Source organism: Linepithema humile, chromosome 4, assembly GCF_040581485.1.
Source record: "Linepithema humile isolate Giens D197 chromosome 4, Lhum_UNIL_v1.0, whole genome shotgun sequence".
NCBI classification, from domain to species: domain Eukaryota; kingdom Metazoa; phylum Arthropoda; class Insecta; order Hymenoptera; family Formicidae; genus Linepithema; species Linepithema humile.
Window position 1 is genome coordinate 6,684,548 of NC_090131.1, and position 24,581 is coordinate 6,709,128.

Consider the following 24,581-nt stretch of genomic DNA (forward strand, 5'->3'; position numbering starts at 1 on the left):
TTTTATAATCTATGACTGATGATGCTGCTACATTGTCTTATATGATGGTATAATACTAGTTGATAGTCTTATCAATAAAATATACATATAAACGATAAATTGACAAAATATTTTTGCATTTGCAAAAAGCGTTAGCGAAACATATACTAAATTAATCGGTTATTGATGTTGTACACGTAGAATTGTTACGATAAATATTGCTATATTACACGCACATTAAGAATATATGAATTTATGTCAAAACTTATCCGTTTATCGTGGACAACGTTTCTTGAAGAAATAAAAGGCTTTAATCGATGCGGTATCTAGCCGCGGCTTGTGACATCAAATATATGAAATAATAATGTGAGATATCTTCAAAGCTTTAAGCTATAAGAAGAAGTGCTATCATAAATTCTATTTACTGATATGTTTCACTTGGTTAACACGTGTTTTACCATATTTTTTATTGATATCGTGTCGCATTATATATCTTTCAGTATGCTGACTAGAACACTGTTTTAACGGAATACTAAGGCAGTTATAGATTAGACGGATAGAGTCACCGTTCTGGTGGCGAATATTTACGAATTCTTATTGTCAGTTAAGTCATGGATTTCTTTGATACGCGATATTTTAGAATTAACAAGCTCTTCCTGTCTTTCGTAGGCCTGTGGCCGTATCAAACGTCCTTTATGAAAATTCTAACTCTATCGTTCGCCATATACGGTGTTACGATAACGTGTCTGCCGCAGGTAGCTATGACATGATAATAGATTAATTATTAAACATATCTAAAAAATAAGTATATAAAAAGATTCATAAAATATATACAAATGTAATTTAAATAATAGTCATATTTTTTTTTGTGTCACAGAAACAATCATCTAAAAACGAATATACGTTTTGTCCAAGTATATATGTGAAACATAATCAGCGTCATAAATTCCTTATTTAATTATTAGATTGTATATTTGTTCAAACATACGGATGATTTGGATAACCTGGTCGAACTCATGCCAACTCTGACGGGTGGCATCATATGTGTTATGAAAGTCATCAGTTTAATTTATAATTCCGAGAAGGTAAATATAACCGCACTCGACAGCGTCTAGTTTTGAATTCACTTTATGTAGGCGTTGCTTCAGTTTAAGATGCTTCTACAACACATACGCGAGGATTGGAACAATTTATTAACGAAACAAGAAATACAGATTTTAACGCATTACGCCGACAACAGTCGAAAATTCACATTAGCGTATTCAAGTACGAATTCAAACATCAATTAAGGAATATTTTTATATTAATTAAAAAAAGTTGCTAACATAATAAATATACAAATAATTGATCGCTAGTTTCAGTAAATAGCGCTTTGATTTCTAATGAAAATTTGATAATATCATTAAAAGATAAATAAAATAATTTTTCTTCCTTCTTTATTTAGTTTCTATATTCGGATTTGTATGGAGCTACAGTTTGATACCTCTTATCGCACCTATACTCGACGTTATATCGCCCCTAAACGAAACGAGACCGAAAAAATTCCCACAACTGGGAGAGTATTTCCTGAATCAAGAGAAATATTATTATCCACTTATGTTAAACATTTGTGTCGGGTATGTTGCATGCGTATCAATTGCTGTAGCCACCGAAACTATGTACGTTTTACTTGTGGAACATATTTGCGGAATGTATGACATATTGTGGTGAGAAATATTTATAATTTCATCCTCGTAATTTCATTAATATAATTGATAAATATTACAAAATTTATGCGACTTTTATGCAGCTACTTTTCTCATTTCATAGAAATAAAAATACAAAAAGTACAGAATTAAAAGCAATTTATAAATTCTTAGATAATAGATTGGTAACGTTTTAATTGCAATTTTCTCTTCAAAAATCGAAATGTAGATATTCTTAGAATTATATGTAATTATTTATGTAAAAATGTTTGTTTTTTTAAGAGATTTTCTCTAAAGACACAACAGCTTAGATAAAAACTACATCAATTTAAAAGCTTCTTTCGTCGCTAATATTCTGCCCGATACAATATTCTTATTTTTAAACAAAAGGAGAATTAAATAATGTCTATCTTTGATTTAAAAAATTGAGTTTATATATCCAATATGACAAGTTCAAAATTTTTAATTTACGCGACTTGAAAATTCATAAATAGTTCTTAATTCCATCATGTAATTTGTTATTGTATTTCTATTAGAGTGAAGGAGATACAGTTGTGTACACGAGTAAATGCATGAAAAGTCGATTCTAAAATTAATGAGATGTATAAAAATAGATAGATATAATTTTTACAGTTATCGTTTGGAAAATTTAACAGCATTTAACACATTACAATGGATCGACGATGATTACATATGTAACCACGATAAAATCAATCAACGTATGCGGCATTGTATTCAACTACATGAAAAAATAAGGCTGTCAGTGTGATAATATTTTAAGCAAAAAATATTTCTATTTCGATATATTGGTACTTCATTCACACTTTATTTAATTTTTGCACACTTACTGACAATAATATTTATCAGATTACTAGAGATAATGGAGTTAACATTCACGTTATTTCTCTTATTTGACGTTGGATTTGGATTTCTATTACATACTTCTTGTTGTGTGATGGTAAATGTAATAATAATCCATTTATTTTCAATCTGTCCAAACTGCGATACAATTTGAATATATCCTTTTAATTTTAAATGCTATTAGATATTTTTTTCAACGTCAATAAATTGTTTGTAGATCGTAGTTCGAATGGGACGATCATCTGAAATTATACGATACATAGCTCTCATATCACTACAAAGTTGCCGATTGTTTTTCAACAGTTGGGCCGGACAAGAAGTGATTGATCATAGCACCAAAATTTCGATAGCAGCGTAAGATAATTATTTTAAAGTAGGACAAATTATTTTTTAATCAAAATATTTATTTTTGCAGCTATAATGGAATGTGGTATGACGCACCTATCAAGGTGCAAAAGATGTTAATGTTCTTAATCGCGAGGAGTCAAAAAGTTTGTCGAATAACGCTCGGAAAGTTATACGTTATCAGCTTCCAAGGTTTCAGTATGGTAATAATGCAAAAAATATCAGTATATGATAATATAAAAATTGCCACGATTGTATACTTTACTGAAAGAATAATATATTATGCAAAAAATATTCTTTTAAAGGTAATGAGAACATCGCTCTCTTATTGCACGGTAATGATCTCACTGCGCGAAACATCATAGAGTAAGAAAATATCCATGAGATTTCCCAACCACATAAATACTACCGTTGAAAAGTTTGAAGCACCCTATGTTTATATTAAAAAAAAAAAAGTTTTATCAACTTCATTTGCCAACATTATAAATAGATATGTGTATAATCAGATTATATCTAAAGAATATATATTCATATATAATGTCGATATTTCAATAACATAATTGTAACTATAAAAAATTAATTTATTTAAAAATTATAAGATGCTCCAAACTTTCGAGCGGTGTATTTTTAGTCTTTTATACGTCGAGAGCTCAGGTGTTAATATACAAAAGTATATCACATATAATAAATATAGATCGTATAAAATAATAAATTGTTTTTAAATTATTATTATTACCTATATTGTTATTCGGACGCAGAGCTGAATACAGGCGAGAAAACTTTGTTATTGCAGTTCAATTTTGCTTCGAAATTCTATTCAAGTATTTCGAACTTATGTCAGATCGCGGATCCTACAGAAGGAATAAACAAAGACTGCAATGCACTGACAATAAGTGATTTGTATTTGATGGGGAACGGAATTCGGAGAGTAGGTTTATGGGTCGCAAGCTTAAAACCTACGCCGATTCGTAATCGAACTTTCGCCGATAGCATGAACGCATGGACTTCCTTCTACTATAGATAATCATATATTCGACTTCCAGATCATTTACTTTTTACATAATTTTTTGTATCGACAAAATCCAAACGATAAAGTGTATTTGCAGCTCTATTCTTTACTAAATCATCCCCACGTGAATGGATCTTCAACCAGATAGACTTTACCCCCACAATTGTATTTAATATCGCTCATGTTTGACGAATATCTCTTTCTTGTATTTTATAATTTATTGTATCACGTATGTCACACTGTAATACTTTACTGAACCTTTTTAGAGAAACTCTTTACTTCCACAGAAACTTACTATTATAAATTCTATTTCTTGGTTTTACAAACCTTCCACAGTTGTTTTACATACAAATGTTTTAACGGAACATTTAATCACTTATAGATCTGATGATAAAAAGAGATATTGAGTGAATCCCTGCATCCCTACTGTTACCTAGCTTGGTTAAAATATTGTAGTAAATAAAGATAAACTATTTCTTAAATATCGCATTTTTTGTATCTTATTGCTATCATATATTAATTTTTTAATCTATTGTTGAATAAGATTTAATTACTTTCTAATTAAACAACAGCCAATCTCAAATTAATTGTAAGCATACTTAATTGGTTTTTATCGTGATCTCTCAATTAACTTGTACTTTGTGGCCATAATTTGTATATTGTTTTTATTATGCAATTGTCTTTTTCAAATCCAATTCCTAAAATCTTCTATATTTTTAAATATTAAAAATTGCTATTTTTTGCTTAATATTTTTTATTTATAAAATAGAAGACACTTTTCAGACGCCTAAAATTGAGAAACTTTCAAACTGCTGAAACTTGGCAATTAATCATCGCAGATAAAAAATCAAAAAATCATTTTGAAGTTAAAGTTTGCACTTTTACCTGCTTTTTGCCGTTTTTGAAAATGTTTTATCTTCACAGTTCTGAACCAAAAAAAAAAGAACACGTTGTTTTGTTCTTAAAATTACATAGGTGCTTTCAACATTCTCTGCAGCTGGATAAAAAAACTTTTCAAATTATATCACACAACCTATTACCGTTTCATTCGATTCTCAAACCATGTACATTTAAAACTAAACGTCTCTCTCTGTTTTTCTTTTATGCTATAATGTCAACGAGAGTAAATTAAAGTTGCAGCACTCTGCGTACCGCGCGGCTGGGAGGTACCCTTATTATCGATTCCATTTAACGTACACTTCTTTTCTATCGACAACACTTCGACATTCCAAGAGAATAGCAAATGAGTAGGATGGTCGACGAAAGAGTTTCACGGAAACTTCGACGAGTTATTTAAGAATTCTACTTCAAGCAAGTATAGTGCCTAACCAATGGATATCTTTAGCACCCGGTATTTACGGGTTAACAAACTGCTGCTGTCGTTTATTGGCTTGTGGCCGGAACAATCATCGTCTAATAAAGATACAATTTTTTGTTGTACAATACTCGGTATATTGATTGTATGCCTGCCGCAGGTATCTCGAAAATTATTATACGCGGGCTAAAAGATTGTAAGAAACTCTGCTGATATTTCTGCTATATAAATTTTACGGAGATTTTTATCATTCCAATTATTCTGCGTGCAATTACGTCGAAAGTTATAAATAAAATATATCACATTTGTTATTAACAGATCACGTATTTGTTCAAACATGGGAAAACTTTAGACGACTTTTACAATATTCTACCAACCTTAACCGGTGCATTCCTATGTCTAATGAAATCAGTTGGTCTTCGTTGTATGATTAAAAAGGTAAACGCGTAAATCCATCGAAATCAATCAACAATAAAAGTTATTCTACATCAAAGAACAATTATCGTGTCTCTAGTTAACGATGCTCGTTCAGCACATGAATTACGACTGGTGTCTATTAGCGAATCACAAAGACGTGCGAATTTTAATAGAATATATCGAAAGAAGTCGGATGTTCACATTAGCCTATTTAAGTATATCTAACGATTTGACTCTTGTATCGAGCAATTAGCGGAAAGAAGTAACTTTTTCCAGTTTTTATCATCGTGGGCGCAACCAGCTACGTCACAGCGCCGCTCACTGTGCCGATACTCGATTTCATTCTAGCATCGAATGTAACGAGACCAAAGAGGCTGCCACATCCCAGTGAATTCTTTATAGATCTAGAAAAATATTATTACATTCTCTTTGCGATCTCGTCTGTAGGATACATAATGTGCATCATGACAGTGTCCGCAATCGACACCATGTACTTTGCGCTGCTGCAATATACCTGCGGTATGCTTACTATATTAAGGTAACTATAGCATTATAAAATTTTAATTTAATTTTACAAGAGAATGTACACTTTTGTGTAAACAATTGTGAACTCGTAGTCATCGTTTGGAGAATTTGTCTCTGTCAAATGATAAATCGAATCGTGTATCTAAAGGCGATAAACATGTTTCAAATACGATACAATGCGTGCAGCTACATGTCAGAATAGAAAGGTTTATATGAATTTAATAAGTAAAAACAAAGTGTATTAGTTTAATATAAACCACAAAATAATAATAAAACATTTTTTTCTTTTTTATCGCAAACAGGTTAATTCAGTTAATTAACTCAACGTTTGCAATAAGCCTTATGACCGATGTTGGTTTAGGAGTTCTATTTCAATGTTCCTCATGCGTTATGGTACATAATTAAGAAATATTTAATAAGTTGTTCATAAATTTTTAATAAATTGTCAATCTAATAATAATAAGATATTATAATAATATATAGAATGTTCCAAGTCTTGCAAATATCCTTTTAATGATAAATTACCTAACCAATTTGAAATCAATTTTCTCTCAACAGAAATTTTGAGACATTAAATGTTTCCGAATATTAAGTAATTAAAAAAAATTTTCGCCTATTAAAAGCTTCGGAAAAACAAAAAAATAATAGATTCAGTTAATTTCAAGTAGGCGACATGTTGAGATAAAATTTTAATTAGAGGCTTAATTAAAAAGATATTACAAATTTTTAAAATGCAATAAATGCTGAGATTTTCGTTAACAAAAAGTTGATCTTAAATTGATTAGAAAATCTGTCATTAAAAGTATAAGTTCCTGAACGTCCTGTGTAGGAATAAAATTATTTACTTAAGAATTTACTTTCTTATTGATTCAAATTTTGTTCAAAAATGTATGTAATTATTTGTATATTATTGCAGATCGTAACTCGTAAGGATACTGCGGAAATAATGAAAAACGGCCCACTTCTGCTTCTTCAAACTTCTCGAATTTTCTTTTACAGTTGGATAGCACAGAGCATAATAGATCACAGTTCTGAGCTTTCTACCGCTGCGTAAGTTGTTATTTGGATTAATTAATAATATTTGATTCCAGTAATTATGGTGCACTTTCAGGTATAACGGAATGTGGTATCAATCATCATTGAAGGCAAAAAAGATGTTGTTGTTTCTAATAGCGAAATGCCGAAAGCCATATCGCATAACCTTGGCCAAATTATATGTAATCAGTTTAGAAGGCTACAGTATGGTACGATAAAATATTTAATGCAGAGATAATAGATGTAAAAATATGTATTATTTAATAACTTCGTAATCAATCTATCTTTGTATGATAATCAAAACACCTACAATTTTAGGCACATTTTTAGTTTTATACTCTATATTATATATATGTCTATAGATAAACAAAAATATATATTTAACATTATATTATATTTTTAAGCTCATGAGGACATCTGTCTCCTACGTCATGTTAATGATATCGCTAAGCCCGAATGACACGTAATTACCTGTCATCTGAAATTCTATACTTCGTGTATATCATAAAAATATTTGCGAATAAACGTACTTTTATTCTTACATGAATTATCAAACTTTAATTTTTTATCTACCTGCATAATAATATTGTCTTATTTATTGGCGTATATAAATTTCACGTTGTTAGCGAGTGATTTAATAAATTGTTAAAGAAGTAGCCCGACGCACGAGAGCTAGCCGCTTCTTAGGAATTTTCGGCGAATTGCAGTTCGCCGAAATATGATTTTCTATTTCGCTTTCCCGGAGCAGAGATAATTTAAGACAAAAATTGCTCGTGAATATAAAGTCGGCGATTATAGATATCGAATGTGTGTAACATCGAAACTGTGCCGGGAATAAATAAAAAATTGCTTCCTAAATTCAGAGTATCACACGTAATTAAAAAAGTTTTAAACCGTGATCAATATGTGACTTTGGACATAAATGGGTTCCAATTAGGCGATTTATTGGATGTGTTGGTAAGAAATTATCGCTATTATATCAATTATCATCAAACTAAATCATACAAACAGTTATGAAATTTTCAGACAAATTTTAGTTGACGATGATATAATCGACCTAACGAACGTAGGCCGCGATGGCTTAAATGACCGAAGAATGGCCGAACTATTAACGAGGGATTTAATAAATTATTAAAAAAATAACCCAACGCACGGGAATTATCACAAGCCGCTTCTTGGTAAGAATTTTCAGCGAATCATAGTTCGCCAAAATGTGACTTCCTATTGGCTCGGAGCAGGAATGTTCGCGGAAATCAAGTTATAAAAAGAGATATATTTGAGGGCGTCTCGCACTTTTTCTCGTAGTACAAAATGTCTTTCTACGATAATCACTACTATCATTTGAACAAAACGCTTTTATCTCTCATCGGCCAATGGCCATTTCAATCGCGACTAAAGAGTAACGTAATGTTCGGTATTGCAGCATTTTTCATTTGCAGTTTAACGGCCTTGGAGGTATGTCAGGTGCATTAGATACGATGTGCCAACTACAAGCGAGATTAAAAGTGTTTTTCTGATTTTCTATAGCTTTGGGGTTTGATAAGCGGGATAACAGATCTAAGTATCGTTATGAGAAATGTTTCGCCGTTACTAGTAAACATCATCATATTCATAAAACTTGCCAACTGTCGTATAAATAAATATAAAGTCCGTATACGTTTTGCCGAGTGAAACTAACTGAATCACTTCGTAATTGTAAACGATTTCTCCGAACTGCAGATGAAAGAACTTCTGGAGAATGTCGAAGAGACTTGGAAGATGATACAAGTGGGTCCAGAAAATGAAATATTACGAAATTATGCGGAACAATGCAGAATTTATACGAAACAATATGCCGGTAAGTTTTTCTTTTTATTACAATTAGGAATTTTTGTAAACATTTAATCAAATTTACCGTCAATCTGTGAACATTGCTAACATTTAACTATCTGAATATTATGAAATATTTCTCAACTAAAATGTGTGTGATTTATTTCAAAAAAACGTTCAAAATGTTTCAACGTTTGCTTCTTATATCAAAAAATTTCCTTTTTATACAGGGTGTCTGGCAATAATCGCCCCACCGGTCATATACAGGTAGAGGAGGTCAAATCGAGTAGAAAAGTCCTTTACCATTTTTTAATTTTCATAATAAGTACTAAGTAATTAACGAAAAAAGATCGGCGAATCCGCGCGAGTAAAGCGCGCGCGGTGAGAAGGACGTCCCACTGCTACGCGATCACTAGGACACAAGGATCTAGCGTTACGCGCCGCTCGTATGTTGCCATTGTCATTTGTAGAGCGCTCCTCCCAACGCTTCATCGCGCGCCTAGTGATCGCATAGCAGTGGGATGTCCTTCTCGCTGCGCGCGCTTTACTTGCACGGATTCACCAATCTTTTTTCGTTAATTACTTAGTACATATTACAAAAATCAAAAAATGGTAAAGGACTTTTCTACTCGATTTGACCTCCTCTACCTGTATATGACCGGTGGGGCGATTATTGCCAGACACCCTGTATTATTAAATTATTTATTAAAGTACAATAGTACGAACGATTTGAAAAAGAGATATTGAGTCGTTCCACAGTTGTTATTTATATAATGGCATTTTCGTATTCTACCATGCCAGTCGTCGTCAATGCAGCACACTTCTTTTTACCGATCAATGAAACATGTACGGCTAAGTTTTTATATCGCTTGGAACACGTTCTCGATGTGAACAGACTGTATAACCTGTTAATGGCTCACGCGATTATCAGTATATTCTATATATTGTCAGTGCCGATAGCAGTTGACAGTTTATTTGTATTATACACTCAGCACGTTTGTGCATTGTTCGAAAATATACGGTAAGTTTTTGTAAACAAAATTATCAAGAATATTCTTGTAAATGAAGTTTACATGGAACGAAAATTATATTTCTCTTAACCAGATACAATATAGAACGCATTCAAGATTCACACTTTGATATTCTCAAGCCAGATATAGCAGACGATGAAGCTTATTATATTATCATTGACTGCATTAAATCCTACAATCGTGCCATAAAATTAATGCCAATATCATTTTCATATGTAATATAGAATTTGTGTACTTCTTATTTAGCACACACAATATACTCTATTCTGTTTGTACTTTTAACAATTAAAATTACATCGAATTTTATTTCAAATTAAAATCAATTAATTATTTGGATTTGCTTCAATCGACTAATGTGTCTGTTTCATTATGCACAAAGATTTGTCGATCTGCTATCATCCGCGTACGCGAACATCTTTCCTCTTTCAGCTAGGAGTCGTGATTAAATGCTTAAGTTTCAGCATGGCTGAGGTAAACATTCGATAAATCTAAAATCTTTTATGCATTTGTGTTTTTACTTACAATTAGAATATTCAATAAAGTTACATATTGCTCAAGATAGTAATGGTGGACAATGAGTTGTACGAAATTATTAGGATCGTTGCCGGTAATGTGGCGCAACTGACACACATATTTTATCTGTGTTTAACGTCTCAACGATTAATTGATTACAGCTGCGGACTGCAAAGAGTAATGTATGCATATTTCTTGATCCATAATATTGAATAAAACTTTTTGCAAGTTTTTTTAGAATGCTGAATTAAATTCCAAGAAAAGTATAAAGGCAGAAGTATTTTGCGATAATATATTTCACAAAATTTTCTGGCTTATATACAATGCATATGAACATTTTAGAAATCAGTGTTATGCTTGATAAACAAACCGAAACTGTATGAGAAATTAATCTATCAAATATGTTAACAGTTACAGCAGCAATTGGTACATGATTTCGCTGAGGTCCAGACAACTATTAAAATTCATGTTACTGCGCACTATTAAACCGTGCCAAATAAAAACTGGCAAAATGTACGTTATGTCAGTGCAGATGTTTAGCAAGGTAAGTACAGATAAAACTAATATAAATATATAATATAGTAATATAGTGATCTGTTGATGGAGTATACAAATATCTTTACGATATTATTTTTAGATCTTATAAGTCTCTGTATCTTATTTCATGATGCTCATATCACTACATAACAATCATAAGATAATTTATAATAAATTCCCGAGAACACATTTCTACAATAACGATTGATGTGCATGTATTTAATATAAGAAATATATTATTTCAAGCATATTTTGATGCACTGATCAAATACGTTCTAAAAAACCTATTAATTTTTATCAATATAAGGTATTACTTTTTTTTATATAAAATGTGATTTTAATGTAATGTATAAAAAAACATATGCATATCATCCATTCTTTTAATATAATTATAACTAAACAACTACTTGAAATAAATTATGCAAAATATGTTAATATAAGCGCACACAATTTTATTTAAATTTTTAAAATAAATTATATCATTATTTACTTTTTTTAAATAAAAAATTTAAAGAATTTTAATAAGAAAAGTCAAATTTATTCAAAAATTAAAGAAATATTTTATAAAAATGTGTACGTAGGTGATTATTTAATGCAATAAAGATTTGTAAGAACAAATAAATGTGATTCATTTTTTAAGAAATATCGATAATTTATAACCTTAGATCTTTTGGTTTACGATGAAATTTTATATGAAAAATAATACTCGCAAACAAATTTATTTTCTTGTTTCATAATTCATAGTAATGCAATACGTTTATGATCTATATAATATGCAACACGTATCGCTTTTTATCTTAATATATCATAATAAATTGTGTAAAATTTTGTCTGTCATAATTCATAGATTTACTAAAAAATAAGAGATTTACTAAAAAAAAAGTAGGGATTTACCATCGAAAACAGATTTACCTTCGAGCTCAATTTCTGCGATTAGACTTTATAGGTCTACTATAGTTCTGAAAGGCCACTTAGAATAGATGCAAAGTATTATCAAATCAATCAGCTCTTCATGTCGTAAATCAATCAAGCCCCGAATCAATTTAGTATCAACAGATGCTTTCCATCTTTTAACCTCATATTCGCAGTTGGTAATCGACTTACAAGTTTGGTCTAAAATAAACAATTTGTATTAAGAAATTGTTAATCAATAATTTTAACGTGGTCATTAGTCAAATTTTACAAATCACATGAATGCTTTATGCAATATGCTATAAAGTTTCATATAAGTAATTACTAACATTTGAATCCTGACTATCAATACTTTTTAGTGCAAAGTTCTTATGTCTTATTTTTTATTGTTAATTGCTTTATCATACATATATTGTACGTTGTAACAGAATAATTTATAAACCGACCGATAAAAAAAGACGCTGCTTTAACAGCAGTTACTTACGAACGCAGAACTACAAGTCTCAAACGTCTCTTTCGCGATCATGGATGTCTTCGATAGAACATATTTAAAATTAATTAATTTCTTTTGTTAATCACATAAACATGTGACCAAACGTCGTTTATAAGAATCCTGAAATTTATAATAATTAAATTAATAATATTTTTTTTAAAAGATAAATAACAACGATACATCTAGACATAGGTGGTTTTATTGATTTTGTCTACCAGATGATAGTACCTTGTGTAGATTAATCTGCAGATGATAACACATCTGAGTAAGATTATTTAAAATTATTTAAAATTACATCCCGAAATTACATTTAGTTTATTATTATGTATAAGCTATGATATGACAAAATAAAATTATTATTAATTTTCTACATTCAATGTTACTCCTGGAATTGTCAGGAAAAAAATTATTAATACTTTCTTATTTCTTTTATTAGCAACGATACTGACTCTACTTAGCTAATTAATATTATATAAAGATTGCTAAATTTGACAGAACTAAAATCACAGATGTTGTACAACTCTGAGTATTTTAAGAAAATAAGCCTATAATCTTATCTTTGATCCTGAAAGTATGTAACACACTTTATACAGCTCCTTGTACAGTAGTTTCACAAACTTCGCATGCATTTGTAAAACGATAAATATACAATGTCAGCTAGTAGCAGTTATACCTCACCCGGTTACAAAATGTTGCGCGCTGTGAAAAAAAACGCAACTCAATACTCGTAAATAAATAATGCTCCATTTCACGTATTGCAGACTGCTGCATATATACCCTATTGCTTTGATTTTCTTTTTAAAATGTTTTTCACAAGAAAACCCAGAAAGCTTCGCAATTACGTATGAATATTCGACAAGGTATCTGGTCGTCCCGCACAGTATTCTTTTGGTAATCTAACAATACAAAATGTCTTTCTACGACAATCGTTATTATCAACTGAACAAAAGGCTTCTATCCGTCATCGGCCAATGGCCATTTCAACCGCGACGAGAGGCTAACGTGATGTTCGCCATCACGGCGTTTTTCATTTTTAGTTTGACAGTCTTAGAGGTGTGTACGGTGCACTGTATATTGTGTGTATGTGTATTAGATACAATAATTAAATATAACGGTGATTAATGGTCTATTCTCGATTTTCTATAGTTTTGGGGTTTGATAAGCGGAATAACGGATCTGAGTATCATTATGGAAAATGTTTCACCGTTACTGGTGAACAGTCTTGTAATCATAAAACTCGTCAATTGTCTGTTTAATAAGTATAAAGTCCGTATATTATGTTCTACTGGATAAATCATTCCGTAATTGTAAATCGAACGATTTCCTTGAGCTGCAGATGAAAAACCTACTGGAGGATGTCGAAGAAACTTGGAAGATAATACAAGTGGGTCCAGAGAATAAAATATTACGAAATTATGCGGAACAATGCAGAACCAATACGATAGAATATGCAAGTAAGTTTCCTTTCTTTTAACACACAAAATTAAAAAATTTTTGTCATAAACATAACTTAGCAATATTGAAAAAGTTGGCATTACCTCTTAATTTTTTAAATATCGGATTTACATTACAATGTTCAAAAAAATATTTTTATAATATACAATTATTTATTATTATACTAAAGTAAGCAGAAAATTTTATTAAATAAAATCAATAAAGTAAAAATAAATAATTTAAATTTTATTTTATTTAGCATTTATCTAACGTATATGATATATCAGAATTTAAAAAAATTAATATTTTTTGATCATGTGATTGTAAAATATTTTCCAATTAAAGTATGCGATTTTTTTTTAAATAGACTGTAACGTTTCTTGTCTTAATAAACTGCGCTCTGATTAGTTTTGACTTCCTGTAGCAAAAAGCTTTTTTATTATAATATTAAAATATCATGAATTCTGACACATTTTAAAAAAGAAATGTGAACGTTCCACCAGTTGGTTTGTATATAACATCATTTTCTTACTCTACAATGCCGATCGTCGTCAGTGGAGTATACTACTTTTTACCAACCAACGAAACATACACGGCCAGGTTTTTATATCGTTTAGAACACGTTGTCGATGTGAACAAATATTTTAATCTGTTGATGCTCCACGCGATAGTCAGCATATTCTATATAATTTCGGTGCCCATAGCAATCGACACTTTATACGTATTATGCACTCAGCACGTTTGTGCATTGTTCGAAAATATACGGTAAGTTGTTTTTGTGAATAAAGTTACAGTATTAAGAATATCCCCGTGAATGGAGTGTTATATCGAACGAGAATTATATTTTTCTGAAACAGATATAATATGGAACGTATCCAAGATTTGCACTTTGATATGCTCGAGCCGGATATAGCAGACGATAAAGCTTATCATATTATCATTGACTGCATTAAATCCTACAATCGTGCCATAAAGTTAGTGCCTCAGTATTATTTTTATACGTAGACATGTCTCATGCAATTTGATACGAGAAGAAATATATCATTTGTGTACCTTTTATTTAACGTACACAACTTCCCTATAATGTTTATAGCTTTTACATTTAATTAAAATCACTACATATATAAAATTTTATGTTAAATTAAAATTGTTTAATTATTTGGATTAGCTTCGTTAAACTAATGTGTCATTGTTGTACCAAAGGTTTACCGATTTGCTCTCAGCCACGTACGCGACATCCTTCTTCTTTCAACTAGGAAACGTGATTATATCCTTAAGTTTCAGCGCGGCTGAAGTAAATATTTGATAAAATAAAGAACTTTATACATTTGCGTTTTCAATTAAAATATTCAATAAATTACACATTGTTCAAGTTGATAATGGTGGACAATCAGTTGGACGAAATTATCAGAATCGTCTGCGCTAATGTAGCGCAACTGATACACATATTTTATCTGTGTTTAACGTCTCAACGATTAATTGATTACAGCAGCGGACTGCAAAGAGTAATGTATGCATATTTCTTGATCCATAATATTGAATAAAACTTTTTGCAAGTTTTTTTAAAATGCTGAATTAAATTCCAAGAAAAGTATAAAGACAGAAGTATTTTGCGATAATAAATTTCACAAAATTTTCTGGCTTATATATATATATGCATATGAACATTTTAGAAATCAGTGTCATGCTTGATGAACAAACCAAAACTGTATGAGAAATTAATCTATCGAACATGTTAACAGTTACAGCAGCAATTGGTACATGATTTCGCTGAGGTCCAGACAACTATTAAAATTCATGTTACTGCGTACGACTAAACCGTGCCAAATAAAAGCTGGCAAAATGTATGTTATGTCATTAGAGAACTTTAGCTCGGTAAGTATAGATATAACACAGTAATATAAATATATAATATAATGATATATAATATAGCTAATGGAGCATAAAAATATCTTTGCGACATTATTTTTAGATCTTACAAGTCTCCGTATCATATTTCACGATGCTCACATCACTACAATAACAATTATATAAGGTAATTTATAATAAATTCCCGAGAACACGTTTTTATAATAATGATTAATCTATTTATTTAATATAAGAAATATATTATTTCAAGCATATTTTGATGCGCTGATCAAATACGTTCTAAAAAACCTATTAATTTTTATATTAATATAAGCTATTATTTTTTTAAATATAAAATGTGATTTCAATGCAATGTATAAAAAACATATGCATATCATCGCATTCATTCTTTTATTATAACTAAACAATTACTTGAAATAAATTATGCAAAATAAGTCAATATAAGCGCATATAATCTTATTTAAATTTTTTACATAAATTGTATCAATATTTATTTTTTTTTAATAAAAATTTTAAAGAATTTTAATAAGAAAATTAAAGAAATATTTTACAAAAATGTATGCGCAGGTGATTATTTAATGCAACAAAGATTTATAAGAACTGATAAATATAATTCATTTTTAAAGAAATATCAATAATTTGTAACCTTAGATCTTTTGGCTTACGATAAAATTTTAGATGAAAAATAATACGCAAACAAATTAATTTTCTTGTTTCATAATTCATAGTAATGCAATATGTTTATGATTAATCAATCAGCTCTTCATGTCGTAAATCAATCAAGAGCCGAATCAATTGAGTATCAACAGATGCTTTCCATCTTTTAAGCTCATATTTGCAGTTGGTAATCGACTTACAAGTTTGATCTAAAATAAACAATTTGTATTAAGAAATTGTTGATAAATAATTTTCACGTGGTCATTAATCAAATTTTGCAAATCACATAAATACTTTATGCAATATGCTATAAAGTTTCATATAGGTAATTACTAACATTTGAATCTTGACTACCGATGCTTTTTAGTGTAAATATCTCTTTTAATATTTAACTATTTGACTATCTGGATATTATGAAATATTTCCAAATTAAAATGTGTGATTTATTTCAAAAAACGTTTAAAATGTTTCAACGTTTGCTTCTTATATGAAAAAGTTTCCTTTTTATTATTAAATTATTTATTAAAGTACAATAGTGCGAACGATTTAAAAAAGAGATATGAATCGTTCCACAGTTGTTATTTATATAATGGGATTTTCTTACTCTACGGTGTCAATCGTCGTCAGTGAAGTATACTTCTTTTTACCGACCAATGGAACATATACGACTAAGTTTTTATATCGCGTGAAACACGTTCTCGATGTGAACAAGTACTTTCATTCCATGTCTTATTTTACGATGCTCACAACGCTACAATAACAATTTAATATAATTTATAATAAGCTGTCAATTTTTATGTTAATATACATTATACATATAAGTGCACACAATCTTATTTAGATTTGTTTAATAAACTATACCGTGCTAGACAACATTAATATTTATTTTTTGTTTTCGAGAAAGAATTTTTAAATTATTAACAAAGTCAAATAATGAAATTTATTCCAGAAATAAAAAAGTATTATACATATGTATATGCATATACATAATTACCTTTCATTTACTGGAAGGAGATCTATAGTACATATGTGTGTATATCCCTTGACGAGAAAGACACGCCGAACAGACTGTCAATGCAACAATAATAATATACAGAGACGAATAAATGCAATTCTTTGAAGAGTCCTCAAATTGCAAATCGGTGATATTTCCAGACACTCGGGAAATATCTACGATTTGCAATTTGTGGTCCCTTATTTTACAACAAAGTTTTAAAACGAAACGAGACAAAGATACACGCGGATGGACTAATTTTCTTCTTTGTTCTTTATAGTCATGTACATTTGCGTGTACGTTGTTATGCAATCGATCCCATTTACTCTTAATATTTTATCATTAACCATGCAAATTTCCGTATAGTATCATACGCGAATATTCACCAAAAGAATACGAGATAAAGGCATTTTTCCGAGAGCAACCTCTGCCGCGGTGGACTTTGTAGACGCACTTTAGTTCTCGGAAGCCAGGTAAAATGAATACAGAGTATTATAAAATCAATCAACTCTTTATGTCATGGATCGGTCAGTGGCCGGAACAGTCTAGCATCAACAGATTTTTCCTATCTTTTAATCTCATATTCGCTATTTGCAGTCAGCTTTGTTTGCAAGTTTGTACAGTGACAAATTATTAACTAATAATTTCAACGCAATCATTAATCTAATGACTTAAGTCGCATTAAAAGTTAAAAATATTGTTTTTTTTATTCAGTTTTAATTTAATATTAATTACCAATATGCAATTTTTTATGTAATGCATATCATTAATTAACAGGTTTGTTTAATTCTATTGCATTTAAATTATTATTTCGGATAAAAAAAGATGCAGTTATATTTTTCTTTCTCTTCATATTTCAATATATTTTATTTTTGAACTTAATATTTTTTATTTCGGAAATTTTTCATTTCGTGTCAGGTGTGCGGTTTAATCGCGGTATGGCAAGATTGGGACCGCGTCATCGAATGTTCAACTCCAATCATGATCCACATGCTGTGCTTTGTAAAGTTTCTTAATTATTTCGTTAACACTCAAAAGGTACGTGAACAAAAATATTTCACGGCAAAGCAGATATGTTATGAAATATATATTATATTGTATAAATATTAACAGTTTAAAAAGCTTTTTATGCAATTAAAAAATACTTGGAAGCTAGTGTCATTTGATGCTCAGATACAAATTTTGAAAACGTATACTAACGAAGGCAGGAAGATGACTAAGATTTATGCAAGTGAGAAACAAAACGTATTATTTTTATAAGAATAAATATTGTTTTTATTTCCGCATTTAAATCTGTATGCTAACAATTGCTGAACGCGATTAAAAAAAATTATTTGCATTTTTATAGTTATAATGTACAGTTCTACGTTTATGTACATGATTTTGCCCGTTATACCGTCTATTATGACGTTTCTCACAAATGCGAACCAAACGAAAGTCCATGGCTTGCTGTATCACGTAGAGACTGTCGTCGACACGGAGAAGTATTATTACTTCATTTTACTACATTCCTATTATAGCACTTTTTTTGTAATGACCATTCCGGTAGCAACGGATCCTATGCTGATAGTCTGCGTACAACATGCTTGCGGTCTTTTCGCAGCCATAGGGTACGTGAAAACGCGAATAATTGCGACAGACTACTCAAAAAATACATAATTATCATAATTTTACAACATCTTAATAATTTTCCTAGATATCAATTGGAAAATATGAACCGGAATGACAATATCGATGTTAACGTTTACCCGCTAATCGAAGACGATGAACATTACCGTATAATTTGTGACAGCATCGCGAAACACAGAGAAATTTTACAGTAAATTTTCTAGCAGCAAAATATAAAATGCAAATTTCCTAATTTAATGAGATTTAATTTCGAATAAAAAAGAAGACAAAGATGACAATCACTAAGCTCTATTACACGAATTGTGATAAATATGTTCTGTCATCAGGTTTACTAAATCATTGGCATCTTCATACAGCACGACTTTCCTCGTTTTGACAATATTAAACGTGGCAATTGTAACATTCAGCGGAGTACAGGTGTGTTCGCAAAATATAGCGCGGTCAACTTTTAAATATTCCGAATTGTTCATTTAACACATAAAGTGTTGTATTTAAGATTTATATTTTATAACTTTTATTGTAAAAAAAATATCTATTTTTTAATATTTTTATATTTATAATAAATTTTATAATTATAATGCTTTTTAAAAGCTCAATTATTCAACATGTAGTAAATCAAATATCTGTATCATTCTATCATGTTCGCATCGTGAATTGTTACCTGAATTACCTGTTAACGCTTTGGTTTCCAATTAGACAGTGACCAATCTAGATCGGCCGACGGAGGCATTCAGATTTGCAGTGACGGGTGTCTGTCTAATGATGCATTTTCTCTTTCTCAGTCTACCGGGCCAGAAATTGATAGATCACAGTTCCAGCATGCATCAAGCCATGTAAGTAGATATAAATATATCAAATATGATATATCACATATCAAAATAATAATCATTAAATTATCGTAAACATATTCTTATATATAAGCTCGAAATAAATATTACAATTTCACTAGCAAAAGAGTAACATATTGAAAAGATCTTTCATACAGCAAAGAAAAAAAAATATGAGCAACAAATGGGTATTTTATTTTACAGCTACGCTGCGAATTGGTATACTATTTCTCTAAAAGCAAGAAAGTTACTAAATTTTATGTTGATGCGTTGCGAAATACCGTGTCAGATAACAGTTGGAAAAATGAGTGTCATGTCTTTACGAAGTTTTAGCAGGGTAAGAAGATAGCTTATTAGCGACAATTGTTAATCGCGGGAGAAATTATACTTTTAAGAAGTTATTTAAAATCTGAAAAAATTATTAAAAAAAATTTAACAAAAGAGAAATTTATACATTTAAAAAATTTTACAATTATGTTTTATATAGAATATAGCTAGAATTTTATTATTAATTTATAATTATAATAAAATGTGTAATATACTATGATCACCTATAAAGACATTCTGGCTTAAATAAATTATTGTTATACAGGTTGTGAGAGCGTCCATGTCCTATTTTACTGTACTATCTTCTATGTGATAATCATTATTCTGCTGTTGACGTCATGGCTATCATATCCGGCTACAAGATTTCTCGTAGTTTGACACTAAATTTCTTATTGTAGACATCAATTCTCATAATTAGCTTCATAAAACATCACAGATCAATTACACCAATCAATGATAATTATCATCTAAACTTATGACACTCGTCTCGCTTATCACTGATTTCGCACTGCGCATTATAATCCTCAAGATTACACATACAAAAAGTGCATTTATTCTGCTAAGTATTTTTTTACTAATTTTTCTCATTAAAAAACAAAATTTATCTTTTGCTCTAAGAAATCAAAAGTTGAAATCTGAAAATACAAAATTGTCTCTTTTTCAACTTTTTTTTTAATTTAAAAACTTATTCTAATTATTTTGTGTTAATAATAATACATTAATTATAATAAAATTTATATCGATCATGTTTCTTATGTATTTTTGTTAATTTTGTTAATTTTGAAAGAAAAAAATTGTTGTTTTTAAATAAAAGCTCTTTTATGTTAATTTTGTTAATAAAAAATACAGAAATACTTGTTACATATTCGTAAAACAAAATTCATTTTAAGATAAACACGCCAGAAATATTAGCTTCAGACAGTGATATTGTGATACGTCGTTAAAGGATCCCGCATAATTTTTATGAGAAAACGTTTTTTTTTTTTTTTTTTTTTTGGTCAAATTGTTTGAATTTCTAGTATGATATAGTTCTCGTGTCTTTATGTCAAAAGACTCAATGGGCAGAAATCTTTCCAACGGAAACAATTTTTTAGTTATAGACATTTGAAAGTCTTCTTCACAAGATCTGTTTGCATGATTGCTTACGCGAGTTTGTCGTGGATATCTTACTTATGTATAGATCTTCGTAGATGTCCTTATGCTTGTGCGTGTACTTTCACTTATTAATGAAAATTGGTATCCTTATGGTTGGCCGTTTCACTCTAGCATGTCACTGGCAATCGAGCGCCGATAATATCACTCGACGTAGCGTTAACGTTTCTGAAGTGGGACGGCCGGCCGTAAGCGTATAATTTTCATTAATAAATAAAAGCATACACGCACAAATATTTGCACAAACATAAGGATATCTACGAAGATCCATACATAAGTAGGTATACACGACAAACTCGCGTAGGCAAATATACACCACATGGATCTCATGACGAAGACTGTCAAACTGCCTGTAACTCCAAAACTGTCCGTTGGTAAAGTTTTGTGTCTATTGAGTCTTTTAATCATAGACATAAAAACTATATATGATATCACAAATTCGGATAATTTAACCGAAAACTTTCCTCATAAGAATCATGCAGGGGTCCTTTGATAATATTCGCAATATCAAAGCTCTCATTAGTGTAAGTGCGGGCTATAAGATGTCAATGTATAAAAATCAATCTCATAAAAGAACAGATATAACTATAACGTGTATTCAATATTGTCCTATTATTCTGTAAGATAATCATTTCGAAGATAAATGTTCGCTACTTTTCGCGACAATGTTTCATTTGCTATATCTACCATTCTCTCTCTAACAGAATTTTTTATTAATCTGAAAACCGGGAGACGGCATCGTCAGTGCAACAGTCGCAATCAAATAGTGAAAATGAATAGCTTACCGAATGACATTTTTCAATCTCGACAGTATAAATTCAATCGTGTACTTCTTTCGTTGCTCGGACAATGGCCCTTTCAAAAGGACCGAGACAGGCGAATTGCCTTTATTATAGTGTCGTTTATTGGTATAACGCAAGCTATCACAAAGGTATACTTATAATATTGCGATTCTTATAAAAAATCAGCAAATTTCTCAATACTGTTTCTTCTGTTTTATAAATTTCAAATATTAACCAAATACATTGAAAATTATGCTCTATTTTATATAGACAATTTTATTGTTACAAATTTGATTCGATTCAAGGTACTCGCTATAATGACGTTACGCGGCGATTTGAATGCAATACTCGAATGTGTAGCACCGCTTTTAATCGATGGCGTTTGCATCGTTAAGCTAACAAATTTAATGTTGAATACGAAAAAGGTATACAAAGAATCGTGATATTATTATCGGTGATCATTAAGTAAATATTCTTGTATCTTTAAAGAAACAAAATTTCAAGCTGTAGATCAAAATACTTCTTTTGCACATGCAAAGAGATTGGAAATCGTGGACCATCGAAAGCGAATTAGAAATTCTATATAAATTCGCTGAAAGCGGAAGAAGTATTACAGTTGGTTATGCTGGTAAAATATGCTAATAACAATTTTAATGCATTAAAATTCAAAAGTAGCAAATAATTGCAATAAACGTTTCGATAATAATTATGTAAAATAATTATTATAATTAGCTTTGTCACAATTACTAACTTGTGCATTGATAATTTTTTCAATTTAAATGTTTTAAAATGTAAAAATTATCATCGATGCTTACGGAAAATAATCTGTTTGCTAAAAGTATTATTAATTATAAATAATGCACAAATTTAGGTGGCATATACGCATTTGGCAGTCTCTTTCCGTTCCTGGCGATAATTCCGAAGATAATCGGCAAAAATATTGAATCCAATTATTCGACGCGACCAGTAGGATTTCCATATCACGTTGAATATTATATAGATCTTGAAAAATATTATTATCCCGTGTTGATTCATAATTATCTAGCTACTGCTGTTCGTCTTACTATTATAGTCGCATCCGACGCATGCGTGGCTATTTTAGTGCAACATTGTTGTGCATTATTTTCAATGGCCAGGTGTGTATTTCAGATATAATTTGTATTAATTGAGAAAAAATGGATTTTTCTTGGATTTTTCTTTCATTCTTTAGATATCGATTGGAGCATATAAAAAAGTCGATCGAACAAGACAAAGAGCTCGCTTTACTGGAGGAGGATGATAAAATTTACAAGAACTTTGTTTATTGTATTCGAAAACATGAAGATGCCTTACAGTTAGTATTTGTAAAATTGCATGATATATTCGCAATTTACATATTTTAACATTAAAATGATTGATAGAAGAATTTTGTCAAGTTTGCAAAATATTTTCTTTTCTCAATAAGATTCGCGAAATGCCTGGAGACAATTTATAAAAAGGCGCTCTTCATGGAAGTCGGTATGATTATATTGATTATGAGTTTGTCGGCTCTGCAGGTTTGTGCTGCATACATCGCACAATAAATTTATCCACAGTATTAAAATATCGCTTCAATATACAAAACATTTTTAGGCGACCACTGATACTTTCACACCGCAACTTGCGCTTCGACATGGTGGCTACATAGCCGCTCAATTACTACATTTATTTATTGCTTGTTGGTTAGGGCAACAAATAGTCGATCATAGCGACGGTGTATACACATCAATGTAAGCCATTACTGAATTACTATCCCCATGAAATATAAAATAAGTTTTACAAGTACATAAAAAAATTTTTCGTGAGAAATTTTTATCACAGTTTGTAATGCATTAATACGATCTTTCGATAACAGTTATGCAGGAGAATGGTATGAATCACCATCGAAATCGAAAAAACTCTTAAATATGATAATGTTGAGGAGTACTATACCTTGTACGTTGACTGTAGGAAAAATCATGGTCCTTTCTCTTCCGAGTTTTAGCGCGGTAATTTTTCTTTTATATATCTTACATAAAATATATATGTTTATTGTACATTTGCTTTCATAGGTTGTTCGTGCGTCTGCTTCGTACTTCACTGTTTTGCAATCTGTACAGTAATTGAGAATTATCAAAGTTTTTCTTCTAAAAGATGTAAAATAAAATGTATAGTACTTTAGTTTTTAAATAATTGCAAAACATTGTCTGTATTTACGAAAGATAATTAAAATTTAAAAAGTCAATATTTACACGTAACTTTATTTTAATTTTCTATCCTTTTTTATAAAAAATCTATCTTTTTTCGTTAACAAATAATTGATTATTTTTTCATGTCCTCCATTTTTTCATGATATTTTATGTCATAACGTTAACATTTAAATTGATCTGTCACGCTGTATAAGTAATCGGAGATACATAAGTAACAGTAATATTGCTCATGCTAAG

The 24,581-nt window shown here is 30.1% G+C and overlaps 3 protein-coding genes across 3 annotated transcripts; all 3 read left to right on the top strand.

Moving 5' to 3' along the window:
• Positions 1-244: 244 nt before the first annotated feature.
• Positions 245-5,008, top strand: LOC105677627 (odorant receptor 49b-like). The gene is made up of 9 exons (XM_067353537.1): positions 245-734; positions 945-1,064; positions 1,128-1,245; positions 1,424-1,685; positions 2,298-2,423; positions 2,532-2,622; positions 2,743-2,879; positions 2,941-3,073; positions 3,176-5,008. The coding sequence occupies exons 1-9, from the start codon at positions 591-593 to the stop codon at positions 3,233-3,235; spliced, it is 1,191 nt and encodes a 396-aa protein (XP_067209638.1). The 5' UTR covers positions 245-590; the 3' UTR covers positions 3,236-5,008.
• Positions 5,009-5,045: 37 nt separating this feature from the next.
• On the top strand, positions 5,046-7,728 carry LOC105677628 (odorant receptor 10-like). Its single transcript, XM_067353552.1, has 9 exons — positions 5,046-5,354; positions 5,513-5,632; positions 5,709-5,826; positions 5,888-6,149; positions 6,229-6,342; positions 6,439-6,529; positions 7,053-7,186; positions 7,248-7,380; positions 7,576-7,728. Exons 1-9 carry the CDS (start codon positions 5,211-5,213, stop codon positions 7,636-7,638), a joined length of 1,179 nt encoding a protein of 392 aa, XP_067209653.1. The 5' UTR covers positions 5,046-5,210; the 3' UTR covers positions 7,639-7,728.
• Positions 7,729-13,129: 5,401 nt separating this feature from the next.
• LOC136999283 (uncharacterized) lies at positions 13,130-24,385 on the top strand. Its single transcript, XM_067352918.1, has 25 exons — positions 13,130-13,519; positions 13,613-13,732; positions 13,803-13,920; positions 14,404-14,665; positions 14,758-14,874; positions 15,104-15,194; positions 15,274-15,410; positions 15,643-15,775; positions 15,873-15,887; positions 17,869-18,033; positions 18,339-18,458; positions 18,534-18,651; positions 18,769-19,030; positions 19,117-19,239; positions 19,376-19,466; positions 19,746-19,882; positions 20,081-20,224; positions 22,013-22,286; positions 22,443-22,562; positions 22,648-22,765; positions 23,009-23,273; positions 23,348-23,470; positions 23,582-23,672; positions 23,749-23,885; positions 24,011-24,385. The coding sequence occupies exons 1-25, from the start codon at positions 13,376-13,378 to the stop codon at positions 24,204-24,206; spliced, it is 3,621 nt and encodes a 1,206-aa protein (XP_067209019.1). The 5' UTR covers positions 13,130-13,375; the 3' UTR covers positions 24,207-24,385.
• Positions 24,386-24,581: the final 196 nt, after the last annotated feature.

Excerpts from the sequence above, each read along its gene's own strand:
- LOC105677627 (XM_067353537.1), top strand. The coding sequence starts at position 591 with ATGGATTTCTTTGATACGCGATATTTTAGAATTAACAAGCTCTTCCTG. Across the intron at positions 735-944 it reads CGATAACGTGTCTGCCGCAG|ATTGTATATTTGTTCAAACA; the intron begins GTAGCTATGACA and ends TTTAATTATTAG. Across the intron at positions 1,246-1,423 it reads ATTCACATTAGCGTATTCAA|TTTCTATATTCGGATTTGTA; the intron begins GTACGAATTCAA and ends TTCTTTATTTAG.
- LOC105677628 (XM_067353552.1), top strand. The coding sequence starts at position 5,211 with ATGGATATCTTTAGCACCCGGTATTTACGGGTTAACAAACTGCTGCTG. Across the intron at positions 5,827-5,887 it reads GTTCACATTAGCCTATTTAA|TTTTTATCATCGTGGGCGCA; the intron begins GTATATCTAACG and ends AACTTTTTCCAG. Across the intron at positions 6,343-6,438 it reads CTACATGTCAGAATAGAAAG|GTTAATTCAGTTAATTAACT; the intron begins GTTTATATGAAT and ends TATCGCAAACAG.
- LOC136999283 (XM_067352918.1), top strand. The coding sequence starts at position 13,376 with ATGTCTTTCTACGACAATCGTTATTATCAACTGAACAAAAGGCTTCTA. Across the intron at positions 18,034-18,338 it reads GCAGTCAGCTTTGTTTGCAA|GTGTGCGGTTTAATCGCGGT; the intron begins GTTTGTACAGTG and ends ATTTCGTGTCAG. Across the intron at positions 23,886-24,010 it reads GACGGTGTATACACATCAAT|TTATGCAGGAGAATGGTATG; the intron begins GTAAGCCATTAC and ends TTTCGATAACAG.